Raw genomic sequence first — 27,400 nt, forward strand, 5'->3', positions numbered from 1 at the left:
ATCTATTTCTATATGAAAATACTAGCAGAGAAAAGCAAACAGTAGAGCTGAAAAGAGCAAATCATTCCAATAAAGCGCTTAAATATAGGAACTTATGAAAGTGGTAGTGTCAGTATCAAACTATAAGGCCTCAAAAGCAAAAAGAGGATTTAGACACATGCATACAAAAGGTAGTTGTAATGTACATACAATATCATTAAGTTTGAAATCATTCCTTAGCTGCGCACAGTCCTCTACATCACCTGAAAATAATCAAACTTGTTTGCATTGAGACACATTGATAAAACAGGAGCAGAGCAACATCTCTATCATTTACTAGTTGCGTCAAGGATCAGTATTATTTACTAGTTGTGTCAGTCATTAGTATCATTCACTAGTTGTCTCAGTGATCAGTATTATTTACTAGTTGTGTCAGTCATTAGTATCATTCACTAATTGTGTCAGTGATCAGTATCATTAACTAGTTCTGTCAGTGACCAATATGATTTACTAGTTGTGTCAGTGATCAGTATCATTTACTAGTTGTCTCAGTAATCAGTATCATCAACTTGTTGTGTCAGAGATCAGTATCATTAACTAGTTGTGTCAGTGATCAATATTATTTACTAGTTGTGACAGTGATCACTATCATTTACTAGTTGTCTCAGTGATCAGTATCATTTACTAGTTGTCTCAGTGATCAGTATCATCTACTAGTTGTGTCAGGGATCAGCATCATTTACTGAAAAATCTAAACAAATTAAGTAAATTTCTTAAGTCATTTCTCTTGTGGATTATTGAAGTATAGCTATATAGTTTTTTGTGATTCATACCCCATAAATATTCCTTAGTCCCCTATAAATGTCCCTTTGTTCCCTATAATTGTTTGCTAGTCCCCTATAAATAACTGTCTTTACTATCGATGTTCATAAAGGTATTCTGAAAACTCCAATTCAGTTCTCCTTACTCTTTACTTACCGGGAGAGGTTTGGAGCTGGCATTATGTTGTTGGGCATTATCGCCATTCTCTACTACAGAGACTCGCTACTCTATAGCTATAGATTCAGGCTTACCTGAGTTGTTTGGCTCTCCTGGTCCCCACAGCGCTTGTGAAACTTTGTCACCACTTGCCCACTCAAAATCACCACTAGAACTTCTCTTTCCTCCCACCCAAAATGGTTTGTTTAATCCTGAAACTAACATCACAGTTTGCAGCTGTTATTCATCAACCAAACATTATGCATTGCATTTGAAGATCAAAGGTTTTTCATAACAGTCTAGGTTTTCAGTTCTTTTGATATTTGTATGCAGATAATGACAAGTCATAGGGAACAAGTGACAGGTTGCAAAACAAGTGATCGAGGGAAGATGACAGGTAAAAAAATGATTTGGTGACTTATAGGGCCTACAGTGTTAATTTTACAACAAGAGTGTTATGACTTTAGCTGTAGACTGCCCAGCATCATTATAAAACATCCTGTTATGTTCGGTAACATTTTAATGATGCTTTTAATTGTTCCAAGTTATGTTTATATTCAACGTGTCACTGCTTTAAACTATACTCAAGTATAAGCTACATAGTTACACTAATTGAAGGTATATAAGGAAGAACAATGCTTCAAATAAAAACTGAAATTCACAAGGACTTCGCTTGTTACAAAAAACTACGGATGTGAAAAAGTGAGTACAATATTAATAGTAGCCAGCCACTGTGATCTAAATCTCCTGATCTCTTTTGATAAAAAATTTTACAAACTGTTGTGTTATATATACGACACATACTCTGTCTAGATCAAACAATTCACTCCTTTAAAATAGCAAGTGCTGGAAGTGAAGCTATACAACTGCATAAACTGTTTGCATACACATCGAAAGTTGTATGGTGACAACTTTCTTTACAAACAACTAAAGTTACAGAACGGAATGACTGTGAAAGAAATCGACTGCAATTTTACAAAGATAAAAAGACTTGTGAAATAGAATTAGTTGGTTGTCAATATACATGTACCTTATTAAATACTGGTATGAATAACTCTATTGAAACTACAGGAAAATGTAAACAAAATATGGTAAGTTCTGGAGAAAAGCCTAACTGGACTACCAAGTTATAAACATATTTCAGCAGAACTGTATGTTCATAGGAAGTTTGTATAGAATGTTACTATATACATGTAAATGATAAATAAAAACAGTCCTTAAAACAAACTTATAGAACTTAGAATCCTTCATGGGCAATTTAAGCATTGTAAAACGTTTGGACTATGAGTGCAGTGTTTTGTAATGATATAGCAAGAGTTGTCTTTCTTTTAAAAGATTTAGAAGTCTCATTGTTGATTTTGTTCAATCGTTTATGCAATTTGAATGCAAATTTCCTCAAAGATAGGAAAAACTCCTGACTAGATACAATTACTATCATCATGTCATGTTTAACACAATCAGTGTACTCGAACAATGTAGTGTAAAGGAAGCCTGAAAGACACCATTATGGCACCACACCAATCTCGGAATAACTGCACACTAGTAGTCAATACATGTATGTACACAATACTTGTATAAAAAAATATACAATGATGCACACATACAGAGGTGGTGCAAAGGCGCTCTGCTTCTCTATTTTTCCACTCTTCTCTTATAGTGACGTTCTATTAGAGGTGATGTCTTAGTAGCCAGCAGAGCTTTATTTTTTGAGTAACTGATCAGAATTTTAGGAAAACACATTTAACCCTTTAATGGGGCTGAAGCAATGATAATGTTGCCTATTATTTGCTCTCTCTCTATTGGGCATAGCAACATTAATAGCGTTGGCTTGAACATTTTTGCTAAACAGTTTTTTATATATGTTGAAGTATACCTCCAACTACTTTGAGTCAAACATATTATAAGTTTACAGCTATTACTTTTTGGATGGTGTTGCTTTCAAAGGTTTAAAGAAAAGAAGTTAGAGAATGGACTTCAATATGCCATAACAAAAGCTGCTATGGCGCTCGTACGATGATCCTGATGTGTATTCTCACCGTTCATCAAAATTTTTTAAAGTCTTCAGATGAGACTGTACCCCACTTTATAGACAAATCTGAAGACTATTGATGAGATTTAGGCCTTGGTGACTTTGAATCAGAGTGTAGTTCTGATGATTGTGACAATCTATTTTTTCAGACTAAACGCCGTCACTAAAACCTTGGCAACCACTACAGCAACAACAAAAGATTTAGTTGTTTTTGGTGTGACCAAATTATTATTAGCACCAATTTGTGGACATTTTTTTACTGATCACTTCCTATTATGGGTTTGTAAAGATCAAACATTATGAATGTCAAAGTGGCGGTCTAATAGACGTGGCATTCAATTTAAGGGTAGCGCTTTATTTTTCAGCCATTCCCTTTAGTAGCGTTCTATTAGAGGTGGTAGTTAATACAAATTTTACAATTACAAAGTTTTACTCTGGCAATGTAAGTTCTGCTTCTTTTCTCCTTCCTACCTTCCTTGGTTTTTGTAGCTTGGCCCATTCAACCAGAGGCTAGATGAGCCATCCCAGAACGCTGGTCTGGATAAGGCTGGCTGGCTCTCACCAACACACTCTGTTCTCCAATTAGAGCTCAAGTGAGAGAGCCAGCTAGGCTCAGCGCTGCCAGCCTTTTTGTTTCAACTGGCTGATTGCTTACATCTGCAGTCCTCAGTCAATGGGATTGATAACGCTATTGGCAGCTATATCTAGCATAGTTTAGGTCACATCTACCTAAGCGTCTCCATTTTAGCGAAGCTACCAGGCTCTTTTTTAATTGCACTTTCCCATGATCTGGCAGGCCTGTTGGCAACCCACCAATTCAACAAGCGTTCTACACGCTCAACAGTTTCTGGGTCCAGGCTGAAATGCCATAGATGAGGGCCGCCTCTCTTAAGGCTTGTCCACTATCGAGGCTGTCTTGCTGTCTTGCTGGCTCTGCAAGAGCCGGTCTCCTGTAGTTTGAGTGAGGGTTGAGGGTACCCTTGGTCACCAGCCCTGGTCAGCCAAGAATTGACTCTACTTCGACTGGTCTACCAGATAAACGACTAGCTCGGTATTCTTAGTTTTGTGGTGTCTTTGATGTTGTTGCCCTTGGTCCCGGGATATGTGTTGCCACGCACAAGAGTAGACAAAAATGGCAAAATATTGCATCACATAATGATGCAACATGTGATGGTGGCAAACCGCACCAGCTTCTGCTGGTGAGTGAACACCAGCTGCTGCTCCATCGGCTGCCGGTGTTAAACCGGCTGTCGGTAGTAAACCGACAGATTTTGCACGGATCCTTTCAATCTTTCAGCGCAGCCACTATTTCATTCATTGTTTCTGCAGCCGGTGCCAGATGGCATAATGCCAGATGGTGCAGACAGTTTGATTTGATAGGCTCTGGTTTGCCGGTAAAGTGAAGCAACTCCAGCTTCATTGTCGTGGCTGAGAGAGGTCTGGATCGGTGAAAGAGGCTCTGGCTTTTTACCGGCTGGCTTGATTTTCACTACAAATACTCACCCTGCCTCTGCCATAGCAGCGACTGGTGCAGTGGTAGTTAGGGAAGAATCTGCTTGCCACTTTCATTCAAGGCAAGTGGTTCTGCCAGCATCGCCTCTAGTCAGTCGAAATTGTCATACAATGTCAAGAGTGTTGATTGGCTGGTCAGCTTTGTTGGTAAAACTTTGTCCAAATCGTCTTTTATATGCTTGATCTGAGCTGGCCAGGGCTGGATTGAGTTTTCTGCCACTTTATAGCACCCTCAACTTTTTTGGCGTTTCTTAGTTTTGGTTTCTCCATCCTGCTTGATAGGGTTAAACGTAATTCCGGCATTTGTAAAGGTATTCAGTTGATTCAACAGCTCCTGTAACAAGGTATCCAGGTTATCTTTAGCCAACTAATATTGAAAGTTTTGTAAAGTCTTGATAAGGTTTTGTGCGTGCAAATTTTTGTGAAATAGTGGTGTGAAAACCATAGAGGAAGTTTGATCACACCTTTTTTTTGTTTCAACCTTCAGTGTATCACTCCACCGTAATTTTGCACTCACTCTTGACTGACTGACATACACATTTTCATACCGATACAGGCTTTTCAGTGGCCCTTGATGACCTTGGACTGTGCTGGACCAGATTTTGGGTTAGCTTGGATAGAGTCATGATGGGTCAGTTGTATTTTTCTCTTGGCGGCTCTTTGGTACTGACATCCAAAAAAAAATTTTGGACCCTCGATCTCTTTCATCTCTTATCTTATTTTGTGTGGGTGAGCCTAGAAACTCTGGGGACTTAGGAGTTACCCAGATAATCTCCAGCTTCTTGACTGTTTTTTTTTCGGCAGACTAGTCAAGTTCCCATCTTATTAGGCCATCTCCTAGGTTTCAAGGTAACCAAGGCCTAGACGTCTTGAGCAACTTCTCCAGACATGGGTGAAAAAGCTTTAGCTGGTTTTCGCTTTAGATGGAGGTACAGCTGTATGAACTTGGCTAACAGTTTCAGGTTGTTTTTTCTCTCCATCACTTGTTGGGCAGCTATACCCAGCTAGTGGGGAGCGTACAGGAATGGCTTATCTCTGTCCTTCTGCCAGATCCCCTTTTGAGCTTGTCTGTGCACACCTTAGCAGCCTTAGCTGATGGCTCAGCATGGGAACGTTTGCCGTCTGGTTGTGGAGAGAGGTGTGCTTCTGTACACCCTTATTAGCTAGAGGAGGAATGGGTTCCATTTGCCCTGGCCCCTTGTTAATAGAGGACCTTGAGTGATTCTCTCAGCCACAGGTTTTTATTTTTCACCATCCCTTTGGCTTGGGGGTTAAGGGGTGGTTTGTGTCTTGTCAATTTGCTGAAGCTAGCAGAGTTTGGCCATTAGCTGACTCTCGAACTGAGCTTCCTAGTCTGTGTGTATTTGTTTTGGCAACTCCAGGTAGCAGAATGCAATTTCATTGTATGTGTTTGCCGTTTTGCTATGGCGTCTTGTAAACCAGAGCATCCTGTCACCTGGTGAAAGGTTCTGAGAGCACCAAAACCTGTCAGTTTCTCCTCAAGTGGTAGGAAGCACTTTCCAACAACCGTCTTGGTTACACCGTGTTTAGCGTCCTGATACACCTCACAGCTCTTGACTAGCCTTTTAATGGTTACCGTCAGGCTAGTCAAGTACTATGTAAGTTGGAGGCAGCTCGTTGCCTTTCCAAAACCAGAGTAAGTCAGAATGTGTCTGCTATATAGCAAACTCTTGTAAGGCTGGCAAAGATACTGAGCATCACCACCAGTGGTTTTAGGGAGTCACCTGTGCTTCCAGTACTCCATCTGCCCAGATTGTGAGAGAAAAACTCGCATTTTGTGCAGAATCACAAGCTCTTTGCCTCCCATCTCATGCTGTTCTGCAGGCACCTCACTTTTGTTAGTGGTGACCGCCACAGGTCCATAACCTGTAGTCGGACTATACTGTGACCTGCAGCATTGCCTCTTTTGGATTGGGGTATCCCAAAACAGGTACACTAATGATGCTGCTTTTGAGGTGCTCAACAGCTGCCAGCTCTTTGTTGAACCCTTTCGAGGGCATTCTCCTGGCCGTCAGCTTATGCAATGGCCGGGCTACAGTAGTGAACTAGTAAATGAACTAAGTAGAAGATGCTAATAACCAATCGTAGCAAAGAATCTTTGCAGTTTTGTATTGTACGAGGTGCAGGCCACACCCTCACCACCATCACCGAGTTGGTAGACACTCTGTCTTTGCTGATGATGTGGTCCAGGTACCAAACTTTAGGCGAGACAGTTCGCATTTTTAGCTTCAGCCCTGCTCTCAGAAGCCTCTGGCAGACCTCCTCAAGATGGTGCAGGAGTGCTTTAAAGTATGTAATCAATATAGGCCTTCAAGAAGAAGGGCAAAAATGCTCTGCTTATCTCTTATGCGACCTCTCCTCATATAGGTAACTCTGGCATTGTAAGCTCCGCCTTTCTTTACCAAGCGCTGGGCCAGTGCCATTGTTCTTTGTAGCTTGGCCTAGTTGGGCTGGACAAAACGAGTTGAGTCGTCTCAGAGAGCTGGCCAGAATGCAGGGTCAGCTGGCTTCCAACACAATAGTCTCTTTGATCATATTGCACCATAAAGATATATCAAGACTGTCAATAGTGAGCCAACACTACAAGTGAATTATTGTGCCACTTCTGTATTGTGGCATCATAACTTGATATTTATACAAAGCTATCATTGGTAGAAGCATTACAGTCTATGGTAAGATTGTTTTCAAAAATCCAAAACAAATAGGCCTCGGTGCAAAGGCATTTTACATTCACACAAAGTAGAGAGAATGGTAAATTCTCATTCTAACACTAACCGATGAACTTCACAGTACCCTGTGTGACATATATGTGGTAACATGTTTGTAGAGTTGTCTTATCATAATATGCATATGAGTAAAAAACCTTAAAGGCTCGTACACACTATTGCTCAAATCGACGATTAGTGGTGCGATTGACCGCAATGATGGATTGCTATGACGTCATTTTGCGATGAGCAGCACACGTAATCGTAGCTAGCGACGATGCAATGGACTTTCAACATGTTGATCTTTGACACTGATGATTGCAACTGTTAGCATCTTGCTTGACTGTTTGTTGACTGCATCTATAGATATATATATACCTAGATTGGCCAATAGGGAAAAAGTCTGTCAGACATAAATAGCATGACGTAACTTCATTGTATTGTACCTCATGCTTGACTGCGCTGCGGAGCTAATGGGGATAAGGTGAAAAAATCACATTTATTTTCACATAAAAACCTTCTTGGATACATAATCCAGTAAACAAAAGCAGTTCTGTGATAATATCTGATAACCACCTTAGATTAAAACTATAAAAGTTATGAATTGTTGCGAACAAGTCATGAGCCATCAGGGCTTTATTTGCCACCCTCTCCTTGCCACCATTCTCTCTTTTCCCTTTCTCCAAAGAAGAAGTGAGAAGGAAAAAAGAGAGAAGGGAGAAAAGAGAGGGTCCACCCACTCAAAGATCCAGACCCTGGCTAGGTGAATAGACTAATATCATGTTGAACTAAACATGACAAAATATGATGAGCCTGTGAAGTTTTGATCTGATCAGGGAAATGGGACCAACGGCTTTCTTAGCTAGAGCTAGAACAAGACCAAGGAATGCAGGGTTGGACCAGACGCGGAGTCAGCAATGAGGGCCAAGATCGGGTCGGACCGGGTCAGCACGATTTTTTATTCATTTAAGGTTAAGAGATAGTTCTATTACAGCCTAATGTTGTTACGTCAATAAACTGAGATAGAAGAAACCCTTATCACACCAATCATTATATTTTGTGGCTTGGTTTATAGATGCAATTTACAATTTATGGCTAGACATTGGTGGATCAATGCTATTCAATGGGTGATAGATTAATGGCATGATTTGGCTAGTGTTTTTATTACAAATTTTATTTTCAACTGCAATTATAATCAACAAGAGATTAGTTAAGAAATACTTTACAAATATAGAAATAGATAACCCAGCATAGTGGAAAACAAAAATCCATCACTTTCCTAAAACTTCTGGTATTAATGAAAAAAACTAAAAATAAAATAAATTTGCTGGATTGAAGGTTCTTAGATGCGCTTTTAAATTCCTCAGGATGCCCTCGTTGTAAATGCCTCAATAGTATTGAGGTGGATCGTTCTTTGTAGCTTAAAGGTTGACTTGCAACAAAATTCACATTACAGTTATTTGGTATCAAAATATTCACCATGTTTTACTCTGTTGTGTTGTAGGTGCCAAATACAAGGAAAGATGATTACAAGCATTTAAAAGCTCAAAAACGAAAAGTCGCCGTAGATTGGAATCTCTTTATTTCGATGACGTAGACATTACAGTTTGGTTATCGTCTTGTCACGTGATGTTCTCGCGTGAATTTAAAAGCCAATAAAAAGCTAAATATAAAACTTATTGTAGCACTAGTTTATGACAAACACTTCGGGTTTTACCGAATACCCTGTATCAAATATAGACGCTCGCTACTTTACAGTTTTGTTTCGGCATTATTAAATCGTCAAGTCGTCATCTGATCGCTTGACCCAATATTTCGAAAATAATTTTTGCAGCATTTTTCGATTATCACAAGTGACCAAAAGGCTCGTCATGATTATCAGACAATGATATGTACTCCTTCGAGCTAAGGTTAAAAAGTTTAACGATGTTTTACGGTAAGTTATAAGATATCAGTGCTAAAAGTGACAGCATTACAATGACGATAAAACAGACGCGTAAGAACAATAGACATAGTTTTATTGAATGCGTGAAGTATATTTATAAAAATATTTTGACGAATGAGGTTGCATGAAAGTGTAAACAGAAACCATCTTGTAACAACTACGTCCTATTTGAGCCGTTTGAGAAAGCGAATCCAAACTACGGCGGTCTCGTGTGGTTGCGATTAACTGTTCGTTTTTTAAATTTTAAGAGCTTGTAATCACATTTCCACATATTTGGCACCTACAACACAACAGAGTAAGACATGGTGAATCTTTTAATACCAAATAACTGTAATGTGAATTTTATTGCAAGTCAACCTTTAAACAACAGCATGATGTTGAACCTCTGCAACTTCTCCATGGCAGCACTTAGTGCTAGCCTGGGAAAGTTTTTCACCAATCCAGCACTACTAAGCAACACTCTCGTCGCTTTCTCACTGTGGTTGCAAACCTCAATCACCACAGGCGAAGACAAAGTCAAGCCACCACGATTCTTAACTGTGATTAGGGAATTTGTTGCTTGGTTGACATCATAGTTGGTAACATCTACGATGCTAGTGATACAATCACTACATTTCAGCTTTGTTGACCTAGCCAGCTACATAGCCAGCTGTAAAATAATCATTCTGTCTCATTTTTGACTTAAGACATACTTGCATACTCATCATATTTAGTCATGTTTAGTTCAGCATGGTATTAGTCTATTTACCTAGCCAGGGTCTGGCTCTTTGAGTGGGTGAGCTATTTGCCCCCCATTTCCTTTCTCCCTTCTCTCCTTTCCCCTTCTTCAAAGAAGAAGTGAGAAGGGAAAAAGAGAGAATAGGAATAGGAGAGGGTGGCAAATAAAGCCCCCAAATAAAGGCAAATAAATGTGTGCAACAATTCATAGCTTTTATAGTTTTAATCTAAGGTGGTTATCAGATATTATCACATAATTGCTTTAGTTTACTGGATTATGTATCCAGGAAGGTTTTTATGTGAAAATAAATGTAATTTTGTCAAATTCTCCTCATAAGCTTCATTGTTACCAGCAGTGCAGTCAAGCGTGAGGTACAATACAATGACGTTACGTCACGCTATTTAAGTCTGACAAGGCAACGGGTAGGAATAGCTATTATTGGCCAATCTAGGTTTATATATCTATGACTGCATGTGATCCAATCTCAACAGTTGTGAAGATTGATGTCAATTCATATTCGCAAGCATGGCAAGAACTGCGCTCGTGATCAATTACATAATCAGATAATTAAAAGATAACAAAAGGACCTGTGATATCACCAATGCAATTTTGTAATTTCTAATTGGTTGTTGGTTAGCGATCACCTACAGCTAATCGCTTATAGTGTGTACACCTTATCGTCGGTGATGACGTAAAAATAGTTAATCGTTGTAGTCCATCGCACAGTTAAACGTTAATTTGAGGGATAGTGTATACGGCCTTTACTTAGTCCAGAAAAAGTCATTTATTAGTTACAAAATGATGCCGAATTTGATTAGGCTACAATGAGTCATATGACTCGAGGCCATTTCTATTTAGTTCCCTCTCAATTTGAAGAAACTTGTTGAGCACACCAGAGCTATCAAGCTGAAAACAACACAATAGCTAGTGTAATAATTCTATAGTGTAAACTAGTGTTATAATATGAATATACAATTTGTGTTTTTATACAAAAAATATTAGTACAAACTGATGGGAGTTGAAGTGAAACATTGAATAACTTTTTTAATGTTTACTGTTTGAGTACTGCGGGGTTAAAAATAGTAAGGATCACACCTGTCACCTTACGCTAGCCTGCCAGTGGTGCCATAACATTTTTTACATATGCATTGGCCAATCAGTAGTGACACTCAAGCAAACACTTATAACAGACAAACATCAGTTGGTCAATGATCTTGTTAGTAATTGAACATATACAAACATTTAGTAGAAATCTGGTTGCGAACTTGGTCATTATCTCCTGGGAGAGCCAACAAATCACCATCCTTTTCTTGGCAGTACGTCAGAGCTTGCTGCCAGTTCATTTTGTTTTTGTCATGATAAGTGTAGACTTTTTCACCATATTCAAAGCTAGCAGTTGAATCTGTGAAGAAATGAGGGAGATGTGTAACATTAAGGTGAGTGCTAATTTGTAAAAAAATGGGTGAGATATATTACTTTTACTTGGTTTGTAAAGTCATTTTTATTGGTGTTTTGTACTTGTCACACAAACTGGAAATATTTTAGTTTTCCAAATCCATTTCATAGTTTTTTAGTCTACTTTTTTTTACTGAACTTTCCTTTCTACTTGATGGACGAAAAATTTTGTAGGTCAACTTTTACAAACTGATATTCTGTTTTACAGCCAGAACATGAGGTTCTACAACCATTCATTAGGGTTCTTTTCAAAACTATGATTAAATAAATAATTGGGAAACCGACTGACAATGATGAAAGTCAACACAGACAGTTCATCTGCAACATAATGTCACAGTCTGTGGCATATCAACACATTTTTGCAGCCTACAGTGGTGGCCTGCAGCCACAGTCATTGGTTTACAGTAACAGCAAGTGTTTAAGAGTCATGAACTGTAGCTCACAGTCAAAACCTGTAGCATACAGTCAAAGCCTGTAGCTTACAGTTATTACTTATTATGTATAGCTTACAGTCAAAGCCTGTAGCATAGAGTCAAAGTCTGCAGCTTACAGTTATTGTGTATAGCTAACAGTCAAAACCAGGAGCATACAGTCAAAGCCTGTAGCATATTGTCAAAGCCTGTAGCATACAGTCAAAGCCTGTTGCATACCGTCAATCTGCAACATATGTTCATTTATGCAGCATGCAGTCCTGCTCTGCAAAATGCAGGCAGTTCTTCATAAATACAGTTTGAGGAAACAACCGTTTTAGTTTACACTGACCTTGTCGCAATTCCGCTAATTTCTTGACTTTAGACAAGAAATCAAAAGCTGCTCTAGATTTGGCATCTAGAAAATATAAAGTCAATTGCTAATTTACACGCTTACATAACGTTTTAATTAAACTTTATGGAAAGTTCTACTACGTTAGCAACAAATGAGAGATGTAACAATGCGTTTTACTGCCTATGTAATACCACTGCATTCACTTATTACCTTCAACACAATCGATTCCATTTGAGCCAGGCAAGCCATCGACTCCTGGGGTACCATCAGCTCCATCAGCACCTGTTTAGACAAACAGACAAAACACTGGAGAAGTTTAGAAGTTTTTTTTGCCAAAACTGAGTATAAATTTATGCTATGGTTAATCACCAGCAGATTGTAAGTGTTTTCTAGCAAGAGCATTGTGGTTGGTGGTAAACAGCTAATATGAGTGAGAATGGTTTTAGTGGTAAACAACTCAGAACTACCAGAGCAGGAACAGTTTTATTGGTAACAATTCTATTTACAGGTTGACCAAGTTTATTACCACTAAACTTAAAAAACTGGCTTTCAGTTTGGTGATCAGTGAAGTTGGTAATCTTGAAAAGTAACAAGAATTTTTCCCTATTTTTGGCTTTGAACAGCAGTGGTGCTCATGTATCCCCAGTGGCAGCTGGTGACATGTATCCTCAGTGGCAGCTGGTGACATGTTTGTAATTTCTGGCCACTGCAAACAAAAAATACAAAAACAAAAACTTGCAAAAGTCTACTCTTCAAAGTCTTTTCTGTCTCTTTCTTTACCCGCTTGTCCATCTTTGCCCGGAACACCAGGTATACCATCAGTTCCAGGTAAGCCATCTCTTCCGGGTGTCCCATCAATTCCATTAACGCCATTGACGCCTGGAATTCCATCTGTTCCAGAAGGTCCCTTCAAGCCGCCTGTTTTAAATTTCCCAGAAATAGATTAATCAACAATGTGTGACACCATTTGTTAGTTTCTTGCTGAGAGCAAACCAGCTGAACAAGTAGATGAGAGGCCAAAAAACAACTACCCTACTGACACACACACACGCGCGCACGCACGCACACACACACAAATTTCCTACCTCGTCTACTCGTTTATCTTACAAGACAAACTAGACTAGGTTGGAGAAAATAGATAATCTCTTGTCATAAAAATAAACTTTATGGAAAACATCCAACCTCTCTCAACAGCCATCAAGGTGGTGTTCAGAATCGAACCGATGATGTCTGGCGGAAAAAGGTCAGGAATTATGACCTCTGCACCATCTTTACCAGGTTTTCCTGGGGGGCCTAGAGGCCCTTGCAAACCTTGCTCTCCTTTGAGTCCAGATGTTCCAGGTGCACCTAAGAAGAAAAATTGTACAGCTAAAGATGAGTGATTTATTTCTACTGCTGAGTTCCTTTATAAGCAAGCTGTGAATCTCTAAAAAGGTTCTTTGCCACTAAATGGTGCAACCTCCTAAATGGTGCAACCTACTAAATGATGCAACCTACTAAATGGTGCAGCCTACTAAATGATGCAACCTACTAAATGGTTCAACTTCCTAAATGGTGCAACCTACTAAATGGTGCAACCTCCTAAATAATGCAATCTACTAAATGGTGCAACCTTCTAAATGGTGCAACCTTCTAAATGGTGCAATCTCCTAAATGGTACAACCTCCTAAATGGTGCAACCTCCTAAATGATGAAACTTCCTAAATGGTGCAACCTCCTAAATGGTGCAACCTACTAAATGGTGTAACCTACTAAATGGTGCAATCTCCTAAATGGTGCAATCTCCTAAATGGTGCAACTTCCTAAATGGTAAAACCTCCTAGATGGTAAAACCTCCTAAATGGTGCCTCCTAAAAACTTAAACAAAAGTTTTCACACCGCTTTTTTTTATTTAACACAAAATTTATCTGCAAAGACCTCACTCATCTTGCACATGACCTCCCGACTCTTACACTACTTTCTCTAATGCTCTAATTGGTTTCAAGGAAGCTTTGAAATCTCATGTCTTTAGGGTCACCTTTGTTTACCTGGTACTCCAACTTGTCCTGGATTTCCTGTATAGCCTCTAGTTCCTTGTTCCCCTTTGGGCCCTGTAGAACCGGTTTCTCCCTTTTCACCCGAGGGCCCTTGTATTCCTTGTGGACCATTTGCTCCAATCAGACCTGGCTCCCCTGCAAAAGCAGCGCAAGTTACTATTCACACTGTGCTCTCTGAGCAAAGCCTTCTAGTACACTCGTAGCTCTGATTGGTTGTTCACACACATTTTCTCCAATCAATTGAGTGAGTCACCTTTGAGGCCAATGATTCCTGGTTCACCATTTTCTCCTTTAACACCTGGAGGACCTTTTTTACCCTGCAATCCAGAAGAGCCTTTGCTTCCTTTCAGACCATTCTGACCATGAATACCTTGCTCTCCGCGGTCACCTTTAGGGCCTTGTCTGCATGCTACAGCACAAATTGCACTTTTTTTTATGAAACTATTAAAATTTGGCCTAGACAACACAATTGAAAATTTTTAAGAGTATTTTTACACTCACGAAACTTTTGGATTTACTATTAATGTAGAGTTTTCGACTCTCCATATAGTATATGTGCACCCCAGAAGGGGAGGTACACATATACAGCGGTATATGAGCTCCAACTTCATACCTCTCACGATCGTAAAACCATGGAAATTTTGGGCAAAGGTTGGGGCACACGATGATACAATAAAAACTGGTAGTAGAGGCTTTATTTCAAAAAAAATCCTTTTTTGCGCAATGTTGGAAACAAAGCTAGATATCTTTATCAATATTTATAGTTTGTAGGTTATAATATTCAATCGCTTGATGTGAAAAATAAAATGTTGTTAATGGATTCGCTTGTAGGCCCTCTAATCGATATAAAGTGTCGTATAGAGGATAGCTTCAAATTAATAAAATTTATCAAGTCCCAACGATCACTAATACCATACCCCAATTAATACAATTAGAGAAATCAAAAACACCCACACTTAGAGACAAAAGTGACTGTCATACCTAACAGATTGATGATTTGCTCTGGTAATGGCAGCTCATAGAGAGTCCTTTTGGTCATATTTTGCTGTTCAGGGCTAATTATTGTAAGCTCTTCCTGGATCTCGTCTGATTCACCGCTGCCTAAGACCATCTCGTCAGAGTCACTATGATGTGAAAACATTTCATCTGACTCTCCACTGCCTAAAAACCTCTCATTTTTTTCACTCAAGTTTTGCTGGTTTACAGGAGTTATCAGCCTCTGTAAAGGCATTGCAGGTTGTCTCTCTATCTGGCTCACATACTCATCGTATTCAGCAACTGGTTCTTTTTCAACAACTGTTGTCATGGTAACCGATTCTTTTTTGCCAAATTCTTTTATTTCTTCCGTATGTTCCATATACAAAGCCTCTCCTTCGATTTTAGCAATTATCTTTTCAGTAGAAGAAATGTTTAACTCGCTTTCTAGTGATGATATATTTGACATATCTAGAAATGTGAGGTTTGTGGCTTCAATGAAAGACATAAAAGTTGTACCATTGTTTTCTCCATCAACAAAAGTTTGGTTTTTCAGCATATGTCCTAACTCGGGTTCTTCCGTCTGTTTTGTCTGGGGAAAACCAAAATTCCTTGGAGCAAGTTCCTCCTTTCTAAGTGATTGCTTCAATGAGTTTTTTATGTCATGGATCAAACCCTCTTCAGAGTGAATGGCTTCGTATTCCTCTTCTTTTTCAGAAAGCTCTAACTCTGAATTCACTATGAGCACTGACTGCTCCTTCTTTAAAACCTATGGATGAAAAATTGGTATTTCATTAAACTAGTTGTGAAGAGGTCACTGTCAAAGCATTTAAATACATGTCAGAAGAGGTCACTGTCAAATCCTTTAAATACATGTCAGAAGAGGTCTTTGTCAAAGCATTTAAATGCATGCCAGAAGAGGTCTTTGTCAAAGCATTTAAATACATATAAGAAGAGGTCTTTGCCAAAGCATTTAAATACATGTCAGAAGAAGTCACTGTCAAAACATTCAAATACATGTCAGAAGAGGTCTTTGTCAAAGCATTTAAATGCATACCAGAAGAGGTGTTTGTCAAAGCATTTAAATGCATGTCCAAAGAGGTCTTTGTCAAAGCATCTAAATACATGTCAGAAGAGGTCACTGTCAAAACATTTAAATACATGTCAGAAGAGGTCTTTGTCAAAGCATTTAAATACATGCCAGAAGTGGTCTTTGTCAAAGCATTTAAATACATGACAGATGAGGTCTTTGTCAGAGCATTTAAATGCATGTCAGACTGTCAGTGGTGCAGCGCTACCAAGTTTCTTCAATGATTGTTGGAAATTAATTTGAAAATTATTTCAAATATGATATGTCAAACCATTTATTTGATTTTAGAGGCTAGATGTTGGCACTTTTTTTATTGTTGTATATCATAATTTGAAAAGCATTTGTATTTGAAATTAAACTATTGCCAGTAAAGTATATATTGATTTCGAAATGGCATCATTGTATCTGTGATAGTATACAGGAAGGTCAGAAGGAAGAGCAATGTAAGAAATGTACAAATCACGGCAACCACCCTACTTGCGCCTCCCAACAAGTTGTTAATGCACAGGAATGTGCAAAAGAGTAACCTATAGATTTCCTTAAAAGAGAAAAGTAGCTTAACAAAGTGTCTGATTGGATAAGCCAGTATAACTGACAGGTATAGTACAGTATTGTTATAACGTCCCTTTTTCATTGTGACAAATAAAAATTGGAGATAGGCAAAACAAGGTCTAGTAAGGGATTTGGGGTTAAAACAGAGGAAGGGAGGAATATGGGGAAAGGAACTACCACAAAGGGCACCTAGAACATTCCTTGTATGTTTGAGACGGCCGTAGTTTTAAACATAACATAAAACCATAAAGAGACAATGCACTCAATAGAATATATTGGGCAACAAAATGGAGATATCATGTTTGATTGATTAAGGGCATTGCACAATTTCATATAATTGATTCATGGTAAATTATAAAACGGCATAATATGGAAGACGACTCCAAATCTCTTTAGAAGCAACCATCGCAGCAGCTCAAATTTCGGCTGCTATTAATAAATCACTAGTCTCATTATGTTTGGGTCCAAAACATGCACATTTTTATAAACTATTATTACTACATGTACTACTAGTACTGTGGCAGTCCTTTATGCTATAAAAAATCAAGAGGTATAATAAATTACTACACAATTATTCACCACACATCAAGGCAGCTGAGTGGTGCAGAGGGTAGACTGCTCAACTACATGTAGCATACCAAGACATAAGTCACAAGTTCAATATTCAATTAAAACAATCTTCCTTTTTACTTCTGAACAAGGCTTTGGACAGACGGACAAATGAACGGCCATTGTATTATTATTGTATAGACTAAAGTGTAAATATAGATTAGAAATGTCCTTTGTATCTCTAACGTTAGATTGTTTTTTTTAACTTAAAATTTAGAAAAAAATGACCAAAGAATATTATTCAAGATAAAAAGTCATAGATTAGCTAACAGTAAAGTACTCATACCTAGATGGGTTACTGCGTTACTATTACCACCTAGTAAACTACCATAACTAGAGCTGCAATAAATAGTCACACATGAAGCTAATATGATACTAGTTTATAATAAAGAGCAACACCAGCTATCAGCTACATGATAGACTGTCATACGAAGAGCATCAGCATCGGAATAAATTCACAATACAACCAAATAATTTTGAATGTGGTCGGATGCTTGCTATTTTTAATAACATATTGCATTGTAGAGCATGAGAGGGTCTGAAGTGTCAACACAAAAGGGCAAAACTTATCGATTAGGGTTAAAAAGGGCGACTTTCAGGATTTCATACAGTCTGCAACCTAACAGAAAACCCATTAATCTGATTTAATCTGTGTATCTATATATCTATACACCTATACATCTATACATATACACATCTATGTGTCTATACATCTATAGGCACCTCTACATATCTGCAGATCTATATATCTACAGATCCATATATCGACCTGTCAATATTTCTATATACATGCATCTACATACTAGCTAAATGCCTGGCATTGCTTGGATAATAAAAAAGTCTTTGGACAGAAAATTTATTTTTATTCAACACATACAACATTTACCGTTCTAACTTTTAAACTTCATATCATGGGAAAAGTGTTTTTGAGCAGTTCCAATGAATTAAGAGACAAAAGAAAACAACTGTAAAAGTTTTCAAACTTTTTTAAACAACTGCAACTTTTAAATTTCATATCATGAAAGAAGTGTTTTGTTGAAACAAATTAAAAGAAAAAATAAAGCTGTAAAGGTGCTTAAATATAAATGTTCAATCATTAACAAGTAATGGCTAAACATAGTCTGTTTTGCTACGATTACAATCAAAAATTATTTGGTAAACGATTATATGATTTTAGTTCGCTACAGTGTTGGCATTGTAAGACGACAATATCGTATAGAGTCTATAGACGTATAGAGTGGTATAGAAACCTATAGTAATTATCTAATGTAATCACTGCCTAGTGAAAGTCATCAAAATCATCATCATCAAAAAGCAGTAACAAAACAATATGTTAACCTTAGTAACTATAATTACCTACAATAACTTTAGTGCATTTTTTGGTTATGATCTGCCAGAAGCTGTAACACTACAATGTACTACGTGCAGAGTTATTACCTTCAAGACAGATGTGTAACATATACTCTAAATCTAACTTAACTGAATTTAGCTTACTAAAAACATACGTGAAGAAAGTTTTAGTATGCATTTCAGTAACTTTTTAATCAAAATTTTATCACTTATCTGTTTGCAAACACGTTTTTACCAATAAGGATGACGCTGAACTGAAATACAATCACCAAATTTTAAATTCGAGAGCAATTATTGTTGATATCGTTTTGCGGAAACAAACTAGCCCTAGGACGGCGAGGATGCAAAAGCATCGTGTTTCATAGAGTTAATAGAGTTCATACCATTCAATTAATACATCATTTAGCGTGCGCAATTGAGAAAAACGTGTATACATTATATAGCAAGAGCGGTGAATCACAAGAGCCTTTGTAAACTCGCGATTAAACAGTTGGATTGCAAACCTGTGGTTGCAATCTTTGAGAGCTCATGTCCTGCAAAGTGCGGGTTTTTAGTTCCTAGATTCTAATAGCTATAGCTGGACATATCGAAGTATATACAGACAAACTTTGAAATTTATATACATACTAGTTAAATGCCCGACATTGCCCGGGTAATAAAAAAGTCTTTAGACAGAAAGTTTAATTGTGTTCACCATATAACAACATTTGCTATTCTAACTTTCAAACTACATATCATAAGAAAGGTGTTTTTTGTAGTTGAAATAAATTAAGAGAGAAAATACAAACAACTGTAAAGGCTTTCAAATTTTGTCAAGCAACTGTAACTTTCAAACTTCATATCATGAGAAAAATTTTTTGTTCAGGTCAAATAAAATTAACAAAAAATGAAAAAACTGTAAGTGTTTAAATGGAAAAGTGAAATAATTAGCAAGTAATAGCTAAATTAAGTCGGTTTTGCTTCGATTACAATAAAAAATGATTCAGCAATGATACAATTAATACAAGTAAGAAAGAAAAATAAAAATCTTGAATATGTTGAATTAATAATAACAATATTTGGAGTTGTATAGTAAACTGCTCAGCTCTCAGTTCTACTGTTTTTCTGCACCATATGAGAGTATGGAGTACAGATTAGGCATCTAAGGTCATTCTAAGGTCATGCTGGAATAATGATAAGACTTATGCACTTTTTAGTTTTCGATGAAAGGTTGTTGAACCCTTGAAAGTGTCACAGTGTTTGAACAAGTGCCAATATCTACGCCAAATGACACTTGTTGGTTTTTTGCCACATTTCCTGTTTGTTGGCATAAAGTCGGCAGGACAGTTTTTTTACAAACGTCTCCATTTTCATTTTTAAATAATGACTACACCATTCTAAGCAAACAGCTTCTGAGCATGGCCACGACATAGCCAGATTAGAAGATTTCCGGCAGCCGAGTCGTTGAAAGTTTTAAGTGTATTTAAAATGGCATTTGTCTGAAATGACGTACCTTGTCTAGCATCATATTCCAGAAATGGCCAAAGTTTTCGTGAATTCTGTAGAGTTCATCTACATCTTGTTTGAGAGCTGCAAGTTTTCCTTCAACCAACATTCCAAACTCCTGCTGTTGCTGTCCGTGATTTCTAAGTTTATCTGCAAAGGCTGACACTTGCGTGCTAATCATTTCATCAATAACTTCAGTGTCAACAACTGCTTGAGGTTGAGCATCCTCTGCACTGCACCTTGTTGAACAACGACTAGAGAGAACTTTAGTCTCTTGCTGGAGCTTGTTAAATTTGATTGCACCTGCCGCCAGCAGAGCAAACCAGAGGACTAGGTTGAGGCAGCACAAGATGATCAGCAAGCTGCCAAATCGTCTATTCAACCGACTCACGCTGCTCTTCTCCTGAACCTAAAAACATAAAGACACTCGAAAATGCTTGTCATTATTGTCTGTGAATTAACATGACTGGCCATAGGTCACAGGTCACAGGTCACACCATAGGTCACAGCTTCTAAGCATCTAGTTAAAAATTTAAAATATAGGTTTGTTTAAAAGAATTTTTAGATATACAGAGTCAGCACAAAAGCATTAAAGGTGCACTGAATATAAACCTTTAAAAAATTGCAAAATTGCTTAGTTGTCAGTAGCCATATTTGCTAGTAATAATAGTCTGTAATCACTTAGTTGTCAATAGTAATAGTCTGTCACTACTTAGTTGTTAGCAGTAATAGTCTGTCACTACTTCGTTGTTAGTAGTAATAGTCTGTCACTAGTTACATGTAGTTTTTAGTGGTAATAGTCTGTCACTACTTAGTTGTTAGTAGTAATAGTCTGTCACTACTTAGTTGTTAGTAGTGATAGTCTGCTGTACAGACACCTCAAGGTTGTAATAGCCAAAACACTGATATGAACCAAGCACACGGTTTTTGCTAAAAGTAGCCAGTGTGGAGATTGTATTACAGATGCACATCTGAAGGTTCAATGCTTTCAGGTTTGGCGAAGCCACTACCACTCGTAAAGCTACAGAAACTATGTTAGAACTATTTTCAGCGCTTCTACATATAGTACCAACAATGATAAATTATTAGTTGATTATTAGCTATGAATCTACCGTTGGAGATCTTATTCCTTCAATAAGCTATTTTATCTATATCTTCCTCGTCTATCGACACATATATATAGTTTTCAAAATTTGTCATCTGTCAAGTTCTAGCAATTAAAATCTAGGGATGAAAGATCTCCACTGCAGATGGTTGCATCTCGGAACCTCCCACTCGGCATACCAGCGATCTAATCCACTACACTTCGATAGCCAAGCTATTAGCGCATTCATTACATCGGTAAAATAATCCCACTTGAAGCTCGTGGAGGTCAGTAACTAGCACAGTTGGCAGTTACGAGTAACCGTAACAATTATAACCAGTTGCAAGCATGGTAGTTTTTTAGTAAAGGTAAGCTTACCTTTGCAGGCTTACCGGGTAAGTTACTCTAATTCATTGGGTGATTGTTTTATTACCCGCGCAACACCGGGAATTCGACTAGTTTATATATATAAATGTCAAAGTTTGTCATCTGTCGTCATTCGTCTGTCCAGTTATAGCGATAAAGTATTAGCAACAAAAAATCACCCTCGTACTGGATTGGTAGTCGCAACATGGAGATTGAAAGCCTGCTAACGAGCGCGCGTAACCACAAGACTAAGCCGTCCTTATAACACCCGGGCTTTTTCCATATACTGTATATCATTTGTGCGACTGTACATGCTAAATGATTAATTAATACAGTGCGCCCACAAGTTATGATGCCCCTGCTATAAGAGTTTTTTTGCCTCTCTCTATGGAACACAATGTTTTTCATCGTCTCCATGTTAAAGTGAATTTGTCTCGCCATACAATAGCAACAAAAATGTCTCTTGAAATTAAAATTTGGCAGTCGGTGTACTGATTACAATGAAAATGCCGATATGCTATTCGCCAAAACGCCTTCCACAATGCCTAAAAGGGATATACGATATCGCTATCTCAGTTCAGTGTTATTCGTTAGAAGTTATAGTAAAAGCAAATCTGAAAACCGATAAGCGGTAAAAGTTTAACCGATTACAAAGTTGAAGTTTAGTTTAGTAAAATACATACTAAAACTTTGCTTTGAGTGGGCCTATGTGTTTAGTAAGCAGAAAAACAGACTTTATTTAATCATTTCTCGCTAAGTGTTTCATATTCACACTTACACGCGTTTACAGTTGTTTTATTCTTTCTCTTAATTTGTGTCAGGAAAACACTCTTTTAATGATATATGAAATTGAAAAGTTACAGTTGTTTGAAAATGTTTAAAAACCTTTACAGTTGTTTTATTTTTCTCTCTTAACTTATTTGAACTGCCCACAACTTTTTTTACATAATATGAAGTTTGAAAGTTAAAATGGTAACTATCGTTATATATAAAATAAAAATAAATTATCTCTTTCACCTGTATTAAACTATCACCTTTATCTGTGCAAAGACTTTTTTATTAGCCGGGCAACAACGGGCATTCATATAGTATATAGTGTATATAAGTGTGTGTGTCTATCTATCCCGTTATAGCAATGAAGTTTTACTCACAAAAAATCCACATCATGGCGGATTCGATCTTCACACCTCAAGTTCTGGAGGCATTGAGTTTACCCATTAGACAAAGCCTTGTATTGAGCATAAAAATCAATAATAGTGAATATACACATTACATCGGTTAAAATATGCATAACGACATTGTGTCACATGTAACAATACCAGCTCTATCTATAGTATTTATATATACAGTGAAACATGGATAACTCGCCCACGGATAGCTCGAACACATGGTTAATTCGAACCGTTTCTTTGGTCCGTTCCCACGTAATGATAAATTGCTATAGATAACTCGCACTCCACACTGTTAACTCGAACTGTTTTTTTGCCCAACGGCTACCGAAACGGTTGTTATCGCTTTAGAAAATCACTTTATTCAAAGCCATAGAGGTAAACCTCATTTTTTCGTAATTCATAAGCGTCGTTATTACCACCATCGGCAAAATATTTTTGTCAACGGCTTTTCTAAAGGTTTGGTGAAATTTGATTTATACTGCTATACGATGAGTAGCACGGGCTAGCCGGGTCACGTGCAAGGGTTTTCACCACGCACATACAAAACAAAAACAGCATGTTGTTTTTGTTTTTGTATGTGCGTGGCGAAAATCCTTGAGTGCGTGACCCGGCTAGCCCGTGATGAATAGTTTTCCGACGTTGATTCCGTGTTGAATCAACGTCGGAATGTTGAATGTTTAAAACGTCTTAAAAATTGTTGTAATTAAACGTATACGTTGTCTTAGCTACAAAAACTATTCATCGTTTGACCTAAACACAGAATATGTGTGTACATTCATTAAGTATCCATTCAAAAAGCGTGAGTGATATACAATGTACCGTAAAACCTCGTAAAACTTCTAATTGAACTGCCTCGGGGTGTTGCTCTTAACAGATCCCAGGTAAAGTAAGGTAATCTTTGCATAAACTTCAAGAAAATTCGGCAAACTTGATCGTGGGTAAAACGCTCAAAAGAAAAAAATGTCTTTTCTTTTGAGCATTTCAACAACGATCAAGTTTTGCCAATGTCAATCTAAAAACCGTCCTGGCAATGACATCACCTCAAACAACAAACCAATCTCAAGTAATAGAAAAATCTCTATACTTTTTGATAAAAACGTTTTAAACTTTACAATAGAAGCATTTAATTTGAAACAAACCATTTGTGCTTTTGATTTATATTATAGTTTGTATATGTACATGTATCTACTAATAAATAAGTAAATACATGGACTTGTGACAGTGCTCTGATAACTTGAACGCTCTGATAATTTGAACACTTTTGCTCGGTCCCGTGAAGTTCGAGTTATCCATGTTTGACTGTATATAGAAATATAAATAAATATATATAAATATAATAGTAATATTAATCCCACGACCAAACATGAGCGAAGCGAATGTTTGAGAGTTTTATGATAAATGCATGTGCACACAACTGATGAAAATTATTCATGAACAACGTCGCAACCCTTGTACCGAAATCTCATCAACAAATTTAACCATTTTTCAATGGAGTCATTTAAGCATAATAACGATACAAAACACATAAAAACCTATTTAAATATGTTACCAAGTCTTTTTAAATTGTTGACAATATCTTAAAACTTACCCATCTGATAGGATTATACACAAATAGACAGATTATTTTGGCCAAAAATCGTTATTAAAACTTGCCAAGCCTTATTTTCTATCAAAATTAAGACCAGCAAACGAAGCGCCGAGTGACAGAGAATAGAATGCTTAAGTCTTGCGCATTTCACGAAAAAATAACGTGCACATTTTACCAGTCTATAGCATTGTCGAATTGCCGAATGTTTCTGTAATTAACGTAGAAGTACTGAAATATAATCGTTTTTTTGCCGATTTCAAAGTAACGGACATTTTGGACACTTTGATATTCTAACTGATGTCCAAAGCAGTGAAAGTAAAGGAAATGACGATGATATTTTTTTCTTACGATTCTTATGAGATTATTACAGCATTTAATTATAAGTTTGGATGACTATTGAAGTCTTATAGTCACACTAACAACATCGATGATGGGCAATATGTTACTGTTATTATTTTTTCTAAATAGTTTTGTTAAATAGATTTTCTAAAAATCTATATAAATATCACAACTTCTTGATATTGTTAGCTATGACAATTTGAAATGTAAACAAAATTGTGCATTGGTTTTCTATTATTACTGTATTACTATATTATTAGTATTGGTTATTCTAATAATATCAGTGCATTTTACTTCTAATATTGCATTTCTCCTATTGCAGGGGGAGAGATATAAACATATAATCTTTTCCTTTGATTATTGCTGTTTGTTGTATATAATAACACCCACACCCAGTACATTACAGCTACCATTGCAGTTATCCTATTGCACTGCAGTGCCATTTGACTGCTAACATTGCATTTCTCAACCATCAGTACTCTTTCTTTTTTCCAATCACTTTGGTCGTGAGCTGTATGACAGGGGAATTTTTAATATACTATTATATTATATAAATACAATGTAATAATATAAATATATTATATAAATATAATATAATAATATAAATTTATTATATAACTATAATATAATATATAAATATACTGCATAAATTATATTATTATATATATAAACTTTGAGATTTATATAATTATTATACACGTATGCATAAATCTCCAAGTTTTTTTCTGTCGTCTGGTCTGTCCAGCTATAGCGGTTAGTAATTAGCAATAAAAAATCTGTATCGCAGAAGATTTGATCTCGAAACCTTCCATTCAACAGGCGATAAGCTAACCCCTTAAATTACGCGAGATACAATGAACTCATTGAGTGATATGAGTCGTAATCTGGGTTAAAATATGCATAGCGACTCTCCGCTATGCGGAACGTCACTAAAACTTGTTCTCACAGCTCTTATTAGTAAGTTTAGCAATACAAATACTTGCTTACTCAAATTAGCCATTGGCATTGTGCCAGGCTAATGGCAAGTGGCAGGCAACTACATTACCTGCCACTGTTTATAAGTTGTTTTTTAATACCCGTACAATACCGGGCATTAGGCTAGTATATATATATATATATATATATATATATATATATATATATATATATATATATGTATGTATATATATCTATATACATATAGATATATTTGACAAAAAATATTAAGAAGAAAGTAATTTCTTCTAGAAAAGAAATAATTTTTTTCAAATATTTCATAATCCACTAATTATCTTTTGGATTTTCAGGGTAGAGTTCTCTGTTTATATGCTTTTTCACCTGCTTTTAGTTCCTACATATAGATATATATATATCTATATATATCCACTATATATATACGTATATGTATATAGTATATACTCATATTTGGCACAGTACGGTCATTATCTAACTCTCGAACTGTGCCCCTTGGTCTGTGTAGACCTGTTTCGGCAGGCCTATGTAACGGAAGACTCTCTTGTCTAAGGCGCTAGCCACCACAGATGCCGTGGCTTCCACGAATGCCAAAGCGTCATGCCATCACGAAAAGTGGTTGGTCAGCACTAGTATCCATTTGTTATCTTGTTGGCGTTGTTGGCAGTGGTTCCATCAGGTACACGACTACCTTTTGTCAAGAGCATCTAGCGTACAACCTCTGCTTACTACTGGTTGCCTTTGTTCCTCTGTGTTTGGCTACTTGCCACATTTCACAGTTCTTGACCAGCCTCCTTACTGTCGCTGTCATCTCTGGCCAGTACTAGGTCAAGCAGAGTTGTCTTGTTGTTCTTCCTACCTCAGAGTAGGCAAGAGAGTGTGTTTGTCACATGGTAATCTCTCTAATGGCCAGCAGGCAGACCACACACTATCGAAGCTAGTTTGGACTCTATAGCACACTGGTGAGCCACCAAGAAGGGCATCCCCAAGACGGCATCTTTACTGATGTGGCTCACCTCAAAGACCTCCTCGGTCATACACCAATCAGTTACATCCCAAAGTCATATGAGTAGGCATACGATTTCGTCGAATGGCATTTGGATCCCATCACCTATGAGACTGTGACTGTCACTCTCCTCGAGAAAGTTCTTAGTGCTTTAAGGAAGCTTGTCTAATACCTGCACCGAGTTTTTGGTGCATCCAGTATCGATCAGGAACTGGATGGATCACTCCTCTAGCTTTCGAAGTAGTTCGGAAGTAGCTTGTGGAGTGGGGTTCATCCAGAGTCTGTGCCATGATCAGTTTAGAACCACCCTTGCCTCGAGAGGCAAGGTTCCTGAGACCAAACACTCCTGAATTTGCTGAGGCAGACATCTGGTGTGTCTGTTGAACCCAAAAGGGCAGGCATAAGGCAAGCAGACCTTGTCGCTTTCAAGGCAGGCTTTTGACTATGCACCGGCTAACGTCCTTCGAACTTTGTTCCAAGTATGTTTAGGGGGAAAACACTTTTGGTGTAGGCTCGTGGGGCACCAGCTCGGCCCCAAAAGGGGGCACTGTAGAGACTGGTCCTGTCACTTCAAAGCAGGCTTCCAACTATCCACAGGCTGTGGTCCTCCAGACTCGCTTCCGAGTGCACTCCTGACAGCGCTGCCTGGTGACTTGCTCAAGCCCGAGTAGGGATTCCTCGACCAGGCTG

At 37.5% G+C, this 27,400-nt stretch overlaps 1 protein-coding gene across 1 annotated transcript; it reads right to left on the reverse strand.

The window, feature by feature from the left end:
- LOC137400788 (uncharacterized) lies at window positions 1–27,078 on the reverse strand. Its single transcript, XM_068087125.1, has 13 exons — window positions 26,883–27,078; window positions 26,496–26,563; window positions 20,212–20,613; window positions 15,125–15,887; window positions 14,397–14,552; window positions 14,135–14,278; window positions 13,290–13,454; window positions 12,888–13,025; window positions 12,318–12,389; window positions 12,105–12,170; window positions 11,128–11,289; window positions 1,053–1,175; window positions 1–242 (listed from the first exon to the last, which is right to left on the reverse strand). Exons 1-13 carry the CDS (start codon window positions 27,076–27,078, stop codon window positions 121–123), a joined length of 2,577 nt encoding a protein of 858 aa, XP_067943226.1. The 3' UTR covers window positions 1–120.
- Window positions 27,079–27,400: the final 322 nt, after the last annotated feature.

This window comes from Watersipora subatra, chromosome 7 (assembly GCF_963576615.1).
Source record: "Watersipora subatra chromosome 7, tzWatSuba1.1, whole genome shotgun sequence".
NCBI classification, from domain to species: Eukaryota; Metazoa; Bryozoa; class Gymnolaemata; order Cheilostomatida; family Watersiporidae; genus Watersipora; species Watersipora subatra.

Coding starts and splice junctions, on each gene's coding strand:
- LOC137400788 (XM_068087125.1), bottom strand. CDS start 27,078: ATGTCTGCCTCAGCAAATTCAGGAGTGTTTGGTCTCAGGAACCTTGCC. Junction 20,614..26,495: donor ATGACAGCGACAGTAAGGAG/GCTGGTCAAGAA, acceptor TTATGTTTTTAG/GTTCAGGAGAAGAGCAGCGT. Junction 13,026..13,289: donor CTTGATGGCTGTTGAGAGAG/GTTGGATGTTTT, acceptor AATTTAAAACAG/GCGGCTTGAAGGGACCTTCT.